We start from the raw sequence: 10850 nt of genomic DNA, 5'->3' as shown, positions 1-10850 counted from the left end.
GAGTGGAGGCTGTTATAGCAGCAAAGGGGGGGACCGACTCCATATTAATGCCCATGATTTTGGAATGAGATGTTTGACGGGCAGGTGTCCACATACTTTGTCATGTAGTGTGTGATTGGCCAAGAACAAGTTACACGCTCCACTCCTGTAAAAGCCAGAGCAGCAGCATAAATTAAACAATTTGTCTCTCTCTCTCTCTAGACCTGGAGGGGTGTTGCCGTGGTCACCAACCGGGCCAGCCTCTAATAAAGATGAGGTCTGAATTAGTATTTATTATGGATCCCCATTAGTTCCTGCCAAAGCAGCAGCTACTCTTCCTGGGGTTTATTATGGATCCCCATTAGTTCCTGCCAAGGCAGCAGCTACTCTTCCTGGGGTTTACTATGGATCCTCATTAGTTCCTGCCAAGGCAGCAGCTACTCTTCCTGGGGTTTATTATGGATCCCCATTAGTTCCTGCCAAGGCAGCAGCTACTCTTCCTGGGGTTTATTATGGATCCCCATTAGTTCCTGCCAAGGCAGCAGCTACTCTTCCTGGGGTTTATTATGGATCCCCATTAGTTCCTGCCGAGGCAGCAGCTACTCTTCCTGGGGTTTATTATGGATCCCCATTAGTTCCTGCCGAGGCAGCAGCTACTCTTCCTGGGGTTTATTATGGATCCCCATTAGTTCCTTCCAAGGCAGCAGCTACTCTTCCTGGGGTCCAGCAATATTAAGCCAATTAATACAATTATAAAAACATTATAATACATTCTCAGATTTCACAACACACTATGTGCCCTGAGGCCCCTACTCCACCACTACCACATATCTACAGTACTAAATCCATGTGTATGTACAGTATAGTGCGTATGTTATCGTGTCTGTCTGTCTGTCTGTCTGTCTGTCTGTCTGTCTGTCTGTCTGTTAGACAGACAGCCCGGTGCATTCAACATGTCAATACCTCTCACAAAATACAAGTAGTGATGAAGTGAATCTCTCCTCCACTTTCAGCCAGGAGAGATTGACATGCATATTATTAATATTAGCTCTCTGTGTTCATCCAAGGACCAGCCGTGCTGCCCTGTTCTGAGCCAATTGAAATTTTCCAAAATCCTTTTTTTGTGGCACCTGACCACAAGACTGAACAGTAGTCCAGGGCCTGTAGTACATGCCTTGTTGATAGTGTTGTTATTAAGAACCCCCTGTATATAGCCTCCACATTGACTCTGTACCGTAACACCCTGTATATAGCCTCCACATTGACTCTGTACCGTAACACCCTGTATATAGCCTCCACATTGACTCTGTACCGGTACCCCCTGTATATAGTCTCCACATTGACTCTGTACCGGTACCCCCTGTATATAGCCTCCACATTGACTCTGTACCGTAACACCCTGTATATAGCCTCCACATTGACTCTGTACCGGTACCCCCTGTATATAGCCTCCACATTGACTCTGTACCGGTACCCCCTGTATATAGCCTCCACATTGACTCTGTACCGGTACCCCCTGTATATAGTCTCCACATTGACTCTGTACCGGTACCCCCCTGTATATAGCCTCCACATTGACTCTGTACCGGTACCCCCTGTATATAGCCTCCACATTGACTCTGTACCGGTACCCCCCTGTATATAGCCTCCACATTGACTCTGTACCGGTACCCCCTGTATATAGCCTCCACATTGACTCTGTACCGGTACCCCCTGTATATAGCCTCCACATTGACTCTGTACCGGTACCCCCTGTATATAGCCTCCACGTTGACTCTGTACCGTAACACCCTGTATATAGCCTCCACGTTGACTCTGTACCGTAACACCCTGTATATAGCCTCCACATTGACTCTGTACCGGTACCCCCTGTATATAGCCTCCACATTGACTCTGTACCGTAACACCCTGTATATAGCCTCCACATTGACTCTGTACCGTAACACCCTGTATATAGCCTCCACATTGACTCTGTACCGTAACACCCTGTATATAGCCTCCACATTGACTCTGTACTGGTACCCCCTGTATATAGCCTCCACATTGACTCTGTACCGTAACACCCTGTATATAGCCTCCACATTGACTCTGTACCGTAACACCCTGTATATAGCCTCCACATTGACTCAGTACCGGTACCCCCTGTATATAGCCTCCACATTGACTCTGTACCGTAACACCCTGTATATAGCCTCCACATTGACTCTGTACCGTAATACCCTGTATATAGCCTCCACATTGACTCTGTACCGGTACCCCCCTGTATATAGCCTCCACATTGACTCTGTACCGTAACACCCTGTATATAGCCTCCACATTGACTCTGTACCGTAATCCCCTGTATATAGCCTCCACATTGACTCTGTACCGTAATACCCTGTATATAGCCTCCACATTGACTCTGTACCGTAATACCCTGTATATAGCCTCCACATTGACTCTGTACCGGTAACACCCTGTATATAGCCTCCACATTGACTCTGTACCGTAACACCCTGTATATAGCCTCCACATTGACTCTGTACCGGTACCCCCTGTATATAGCCTCCACATTGACTCTGTACCGTAATACCCTGTATATAGCCTCCACATTGACTCTGTACCGTAATACCCTGTATATAGCCTCCACATTGACTCTGTACCGTAATACCCTGTATATAGCCTCCACATTGACTCTGTACCGGTACCCCCTGTATATAGCCTCCACATTGACTCTGTACCGTAACACCCTGTATATAGCCTCCACATTGACTCTGTACCGTAATACCCTGTATATAGCCTCCACACTGACAGTTGTTTCTGTTTCAGGTTTGGCCAAGGAGAACCCATATGCCAGATTTCAAGATAATTAAAGTATCCTGCTGACTTATTTGGAAACTATTTATTTTCCTCCGATTTGATGATTTCTTGACTGGAATTGTCCATAATATATTCATTCTGGAAAATTGTATAGGGTTTTTCCTTTTGCAGTATTTTAATAATACATCAATGTTTTACTGAAAACATATTTTGTAAGATTCCCTCCTATTTTAATTTGGGTGCAAAACAACAACAACAATAGTTACTGAGAGACGAACACCAGGGTTGCGTTAAGAAGGCACAAATGTCAGAAAACGTTTTTGAAATGACTACCAGCAAACATTTCAAGTGTACACATTCAGGTAGAATGTGCAGCACTGCACTACACTTCAACACTCCGTTTCCAAAACATTTCTCCTGTTTCTTGGCGACTTGAATGCGACCCCATCTCTTTAATATGTGTCGTTCTGGTTAACTACTAGCAGTGCTTTGGGGTTTTAGTCTGGGTTTCTGTATAAGCACTTTGTGAGATCTGCTGATGTAAAAAAAAAAAAAAGTATTTATAAACATGTGATTTGATGATTTGATGTTGCATTTTATATTTTTGTTCAGTGTACATTAGTCTATGATTGCCACGCTCAAAGATCTTTGAGAGGCTTCGTTGATTAATGAACATGTATCTTTACACACTTCATACATTGATTTATTCATTCAGGTGATAGAAAAATAAGTCCAATTTGGCATAATTCACGGGAGCGCGCATTAAACCGATTTGCGCGCTCGTGTGTGCACGGTCCCGACAACAAAATATAGACACGTGACCCCGTGAGCCAATTAGAGTTTAAAACCCTTTGCGCGCTCCTGGTCGGCAAACAGAAGACCGAGAGAGTTGGGGGGGAAAAAAAGCGCAAACATTTAGCAATCTGTCTATAAATTAGTAAATCTCAGAGCATTAACTAGCTACACAATGTCTGAAGAGAAGCCAAAGGTAAGAAATGTTTTGTGTGCGATTGAATGTTTTCTATATTTCCTTGTATTGTGCTTGTCGAGCGTACAAACGTTAGCTTGCCAGGTTCGGATTTGAGCGGGTAAAAAGACAAAACAAAGGTTCGAGTTGTGGACATTTGGCTAACTAGCCAGTTATCTGAGATGTATGCCTAGATGTAGTGTACTATTATCTATTTATGTTTTGTAAGGTGGTGGGTTTTCAGTGAAACAGCGCCATTGTGATTTTTATTTTTATTTTCTTGTTTCGCCCATTGGAGTAGAGACCAACGTCGTTTTCTCTTTGCGGCTTTTTGAGCTAGCTAACTAGCTAGCATGCTAACGTTAGATTTGAGCTGCTAACCTATGATGGCTGGCCAGTTAGCTATCTAGGTTAGCATGGCTCTTGTTGTAAGAGCTAGCTAGCTAACCTATTGCTAGCTAAAAAGCTAAACACAAATGTTTGACACCAAACAAAGATATTAACTCACCGTCAGACTGAACTCATCAACCTACCAGTACTGTTATGTTCGTCCTACACTGCCGTTTTTGTGAAAATGTTGTGTAATTGTGAGATGCAGGGCTCCTTTACAACTTTGTCCCAATGGGACTCTGCTAAAATACAACCGTTAGCAATGTGCACCGCTCGGTAGCTAACGTAGCTTTATTAGATGAGTTGGAGTTGCCTTAACTAGCTAGCTAACATCTTCATGTTACAATGCCCGTTGATGCTTTCATTTTAGCCAAAAAGTTTGTCTAATGCATAACATTAACTGTTAAACTGTAGCTATAAAGCCGGGCGCCGAGATGCTGTTAAAACAGCTATATCTCGGCCATCAAACTGTTAAACCGGCTTCTATCTCGAGGCCATCGGGCTGTTAAACCGGCTTCTATCTCGAGGCCGTCGGGCTGTTAAACCGGCTTCTATCTCGAGGCCGTCGGGCTGTTAAACCGGCTTCTATCTCGAGGCCGTCGGGCTGTTAAACCGGCTTCTATCTCGAGGCCGTCGGGCTGTTAAACCGGCTTCTATCTCGAGGCCGTCGGGCTGTTAAACCGGCTTCTATCTCGAGGCCGTCGGGCTGTTAAACCGGCTTCTATCTCGAGGCCGTCGGGCTGTTAAACAGCCATCACTAACTCTGAGATGCTGCTGCCTACATTGAGACCTAGTCACTTTAAACAATGCCACTCATATTACTCATATCACCTGTATTTTATACCATCTACTGCACCTTGCCTATGCTGTTCGGCCATCGCTCAGCCATATATTTATATGTACATATTCTCATTCACCCCTTTACACTGTGTGTATGAGGTAGTTGTGGAATTGTTAGGTTCGATTACTTGTTAGATATTACTGCATTGTCGGAACTAGAAGCACAAGCATTTCGCTACACTCGTATTAACACCTGCTAACCATGTGTTACGTGACCAATAAAATTAGATTTTGATTTGATATAAACCAGTGAAATGCACCCTCTCTCCCCACTGTTTTTTTTTTCAGGAAGGAGTGAAGACTGAAAACGACCACATCAACCTAAAGGTTGCGGGTCAAGATGGGTCAGTAGTCCAGTTCAAAATTAAACGGCATACTCCGCTCAGCAAGCTGATGAAGGCGTACTGCGAAAGACAGGTGAGGCTGTCCTTAAAGTTGACATTCGTCTGACTACTTTTTCTGCGTCACGTAAGACGATGTTAAGCTTTTGAGGCTGATTGTACAACATTACAGGGCAACTCCTGACCACAGTAACTAGATGAGCCTGACAGTGTTTTTCTTTCTATATTATAATCTCTACCCTCATCTTTATTTCAGGGTTTGTCAATTAGACAGATACGGTTTAGATTTGACGGACAGCCAATCAACGAGACCGACACACCTGCACAGGTAGGTGACGCTCACTTTCGGTGCAGTCCTCTATAATGCAAAAGATTCAAAAGAAGTGATGACGTGCACCGGTGGAGTTTACAAGTAGACTTATTTTGTGACTTACTGACCGTTCTATGTGTTTGTGTTGGCAGCTTGAGATGGAAGACGAGGATACCATTGATGTATTTCAACAACAGACCGGAGGAGGGTCCTTCCTCTCGGAGGCTTCTCTTAAAGGCGTATGGACCCCTCTGAGTCTCCTCTCCCTCTGAGGACAGAAACACAGTTGAAGAGCAGCAACTTTTATTTTTTTATTATTAAATAATTGTTCCGCTTGTTTGTTTTTTTTGTTGTATTTTGTGATCGATCTGCTCGTAGCCATGGTCTTATCCTTTTCATGATCGCAAGCTGGATTTCATGCCACCAATTCACAAATGTCTTGTTTATATTCGTATTTTGGATGGACTATAAACTGCTTGTAGTCATGTTTTGGAGAATGTGTGTTTGTCCCGTGTGTGAAACAATGGGGGGGGTTCTACTCATTCAGGATTTGTCCCAAATGGCACCCTATTCCTCTCCACTACACTAAACAAACTAGTGCACTATAGGGTGCCATTTTGGGACATGTATTAAATCTACCATAGGTTGAGGGACTTGAACAGGTCTCATAATATGCAAAATGATATGTGTATTTTTTTTGTAGGTATTTTTTTTTTGGTCTGCTGTTAAGTACATTTTGCTAAATATACAGTCCAAGTGATCAATTGTCATTTTTAAACCTGTACAATGTGTTGAAGGAATATTGGTAAATGGGGGTGCTCTACCGCTGGTGCCATTATGATTGAATTGCTGTGTCTCTCTGGAACAAAGGCTAAACAGAAACGCCTATGAAAGAAAAGTTTCAGGTCTATTTTTTCAACGTCGCTTGAAAGGATTCGACTTACCTTTCACAAGTCTTGTTTGGTTTCCAATTTGTAAGTCGCTCTGGATAAGAGCGTCTGCTAAATGACTTAAATGTAAATGTTTCTATCCCCCCCCTCTCTTTCTTTCCACACAGATTTAAGGGAAGTAGTTAAGCTCTTGCTTTTAGCCCATCCCACTGAATAACTATTTTTATGACAAAAATAAAAGGGAATCGCAATGACTTTAACGACCTTTGACCTTGTTGTGTGTTTAGCCTGTATCTATAATCAAGACTTGAGGAATCTTCTCAGCTGCCTTCAGACGGTTCTGTTGGACTTGAATAGGTAGCACCGGTCCACTGATCCTTCTGTTGCTCTTAATGATTTGTACATTGTCTTTTACTACTGTATACAATAAATATAGTTTGGTACTCAGCTACCTTGTTTGTGTGCTTCCTTTTGGCTGTTGTATGAGGAAAGACTGTTGCTTGTCTTCCTAGGCCATTTTTAGGGACGATGGGGGAAAATTTTCAAACCGCACATCTGATCAAATAGGAAAAAAGTACATGTATGGTAATCAACTGTTTGGTCGTTCGCTGAACACAATGACAATATGTTCTGAGGCGGCTGTTTGTGACGGTACACTACTTCCAGCAAGGGGTGCTGTCCTCACTTAAAGAGTTTATTTTATTTTTTTCTTGAGCAATTTCTGGAGGCTGTATTTATTTTACTAGGCAATCTCTCAATCACTGCCAGTTGTGATACAGCCTGGAATCAAACCAGGGTCTGTCGTGACGCCTCTAGAGCTGAGATGCAGTGCCTTTTAGACCGCAGTGATACAGCCTGGAATCAAACCAGGGTCTGTAGTGACGCCTCTAGAGCTGAGATGCAGTGCCTTTAGACCGCTGTGATACAGCCTGGAATCAAACCAGGGTCTGTCGTGACGCCTCTAGAGCTGAGATGCAGTGCCTTTAGACCGCAGTGATACAGCCTGGAATCAAACCAGGGTCTGTAGTGACGCCTCTAGTACCGAGATGCAGTGCCTTTAGACCGCAGTGATACAGCCTGGAATCAAACCAGGGTCTGTAGTGACGCCTCTAGTACCGAGATGCAGTGCCTTAGACCGCTGCGCCACTGGGGAAGTTTTGTGGATGTGTCGAAAGTAGTGGGCGTTTTCCAAAGCAAGCAGCTAATAGGTCAGATATTACTCTTTCGCCTTAACTCTCTGCGAGCTCAGACTCCCGAGACTATATGAGATCGTTGAACAACTCGACCAACAGCCGATACAGGTCAATAAAACGACTATCTCGTAGCCGTGAAACGAAGAGTTATACTGTTATATCTAAAAAGAATAACACATTTTCAACAAGTGTGTGTCATTTTACTACAAAAGTCACCTTTTCAATGGCTGTGGGTAGTGAAACTCTACTCTGTTTCGATACTTGTAGGAATTCTCTTAATTTTACTTGTTACATCGTCAAATTCAATATGACCCCCTGAGTAGGTAGAAACTCATTCACTTCAATTTTTTGTATATTTAATTTTTTTTATTTGATTTATTTCATCTTTATTTAACCAGGTAGGCCAGTTGAGAACAAGTCCTTTATTTAACCAGGTAGGCCAGTTGAGAACAAGTCCTTTATTTAACCAGGTAGGCCAGTTGAGAACAAGTCCTTTATTTAACCTGGTAGGCCAGTTGAGAACAAGTCCTTTATTTAACCAAGGTAGCCCAGTTGAGAACAAGTCCTTTATTTAACCAGGTTAGGCTAGTTGAGAACCAGTCCTTTATTTAACCAAGGTAGCCCAGTTGAGAACAAGTTCTCATTTACAACTGCGACCTGGTCAAGATAAAGCAAAGCAGTTCGACAACATACAACAACACAGAGTTACACATGGAGTAAAACAAACATACAGTCAATAATACAATAGAAAAATCTATGTACAGTGTGTGCAAATGTAGAAGAGTAGGGAGGTAAGGCAAGAAATCGGCCACAGAGGCGAAAATAATTACGATTTAGCATTAACACTGGAGTGATAGATGTGCAGATGATGATGTGCAAGTAGAGATACTGGGGTACAAAGGAGCAAGAGGATAAATAACAATATGGGGATGAGGTAGTTGGGTGGGCTGTTTACAGATGGGCTATGTACAGGTGCAGTGATCTGTGAGCTGCTCTGACAGCTGATGCTTAAAGTTAGTGAGGGAGATATGAGTCTCCAGCTTCAGTGATTTTTGCAATTTGTTCCAGTCATTGGCAGCAGAGAACTGGAAGGAAAGGCAGCAAAAGGAGGAATTGGCTTTGGGGATGACCAGAGAGATATACCTGCTGGAGCGCGTGCTACGGGTGGGTGCTGTTATGGTGACCAGTGAGCTGAGACAAGGCGGGGCTTTACCTAGCAGGGTCTTATAGATGACCTGGAGCCAGTGGGTTTGGCGAAGGATATGAAGCGAAGGCCAGCCAACGAGAGCGTACAGGTCGCAGTGGTGGGTAGTATATGGGGCTTTGGTGACAAAACGGATGGCACTGTGATAGACTGCATCCAATTTGCTGAGTAGAGTGTTTGAGGCTATTTTGTAAATGACATCGCCGAAGTCGAGGATCGGTAGGATAGTCAGTTTAACGAGGGTATGTTTAGCAGAATGAGTGAAGGATGCTTTGTTGTGAAATAGGAAGCCGATTCTAGATTTAATTTTGGATTGGAGATGTTTGATGTGAGTCTGGAAGGAGAGTTTTTTTTTTTTTTTAGATATATTTTTTCAAGTAGCTTTATTGTATGCTTTTATTTTATTTATTTATTTTTAAAATTATTAGTACAAAAAAACACAAGGAAGGGGTAACATTTAAAGTATTAGAACATGAAGGACAAACAATACAGCATCAAGACACTATCGAACATGTATCAGTCTTTCCGCAGCAGAGCCATCCTTATGTGTGAGGGTGCGTGTGCATGATAGTGATATATACAACAGAGCCATCCTTGTGTGTGAGGGTGCGTGTGCATGATAGTGATATATACAGCAGAGCCATCCTTATGTGTGAGGGTGCGTGGGCATGATAGTGATATATACAACAGAGCCATCCTTATGTGTGAGGGTGCGTGTGCATGATAGTGATATATACAACAGAGCCATCCTTATGTGTGAGGGTGCGTGTGCATGATAGTGATATATACAACAGAGCCATCCTTATGTGTGAGGGTGCGTGTGCATGATAGTGATATATACAACAGAGCCATCCTTATGTGTGAGGGTGCGTGGGCATGATAGTGATATATACAACAGAGCCATCCTTATGTGTGAGGGTGCGTGTGCATGATAGTGATATATACAACAGAGCCATCCTTATGTGTGAGGGTGCGTGTGCATGATAGTGATATATACAGCAGAGCCATCCTTATGTGTGAGGGTGCGTGTGCATGATAGTGATATATACAACAGAGCCATCCTTATGTGTGAGGGTGCGTGTGCATGATAGTGATATATACAACAGAGCCATCCTTATGTGTGAGGGTGCGTGTGCATGATAGTGATATATACAACAGAGCCATCCTTATGTGTGAGGGTGCGTGTGCATGATAGTGATATATACAACAGAGCCATCCTTATGTGTGAGGGTGCGTGTGCATGATAGTGATATATACAGCAGAGCCATCCTTATGTGTGAGGGTGCGTGTGCATGATAGTGATATATACAACAGAGCCATCCTTATGTGTGAGGGTGGGTGTGCATGATAGTGATATCCCCCCCACAGTTCCCCAATAGCTGTCCCTCAACCCTCCAAGATCCCCCCCACAGTTCCCCAATAGCTGTCCCTCAACCCTCCAAGATCCCCCCCACAGTTCCCCAATAGCTGCTCCCTCAACCCTCCAAGATCCCCCCACAGTTCCCCAATAGCTGCTCCCTCAACCCTCCAAGATCCCCCCCACAGTTCCCCAATAGCTGCTCCCTCAACCCTCCAAGATCCCCCCACAGTTCCCCAATAGCTGCTCCCTCAACCCTCCAAGATCCCCCCACAGTTCCCCAATAGCTGCTCCCTCAACCCTCCAAGATCCCCCCCACAGTTCCCCAATAGCTGCGCCCTCAACCCTCCAAGATCCCCCCACAGTTCCCCAATAGCTGCTCCCTCAACCCTCCAAGATCCCCCCACAGTTCCCCAATAGCTGCTCCCTCAACCCTCCAGGATCCCCCCACAGTTCCCCAATAGCTGCTCCCTCAATCCTCCAAGATCCCCCCCACAGTTCCCCAATAGCTGCTCCCTCAACCCTCCAAGATCCCCCCCACAGTTCCCCAATAGCTGCTCCCTCAACCCTCCAAGATCCC

At 44.1% G+C, this 10850-nt stretch overlaps 1 protein-coding gene across 2 annotated transcripts; it reads left to right on the top strand.

Moving 5' to 3' along the window:
* Positions 1-3579: 3579 nt before the first annotated feature.
* Positions 3580-6963, top strand: sumo3 (SMT3 suppressor of mif two 3 homolog 3 (S. cerevisiae)). Of its 2 annotated transcripts, NM_001141192.2 has the most exon segments (5): positions 3642-3766; positions 5264-5392; positions 5573-5644; positions 5779-6134; positions 6660-6961. In NM_001141192.2, coding segments are annotated over 4 exon segments (342 nt in total). In that variant the 5' UTR covers positions 3642-3745; the 3' UTR covers positions 5899-6134; positions 6660-6961.
* Positions 6964-10850: the final 3887 nt, after the last annotated feature.

The sequence above is a fragment of the Salmo salar genome, chromosome ssa25 (assembly GCF_905237065.1).
Source record: "Salmo salar chromosome ssa25, Ssal_v3.1, whole genome shotgun sequence".
Lineage (NCBI taxonomy): Eukaryota > Metazoa > Chordata > Actinopteri > Salmoniformes > Salmonidae > Salmo > Salmo salar.
The sequence above is the reverse complement of the archived record's forward strand: the minus strand, read 5'-3'. Positions and strand labels throughout refer to the sequence as shown.

Excerpts from the sequence above, each read along its gene's own strand:
- sumo3 (XM_014174708.2), top strand. The coding sequence starts at position 3,746 with ATGTCTGAAGAGAAGCCAAAG. Across the intron at positions 5,393-5,572 it reads AGGCGTACTGCGAAAGACAG|GGTTTGTCAATTAGACAGAT; the intron begins GTGAGGCTGTCC and ends TCTTTATTTCAG. Across the intron at positions 5,645-5,778 it reads AGACCGACACACCTGCACAG|CTTGAGATGGAAGACGAGGA; the intron begins GTAGGTGACGCT and ends TTGTGTTGGCAG.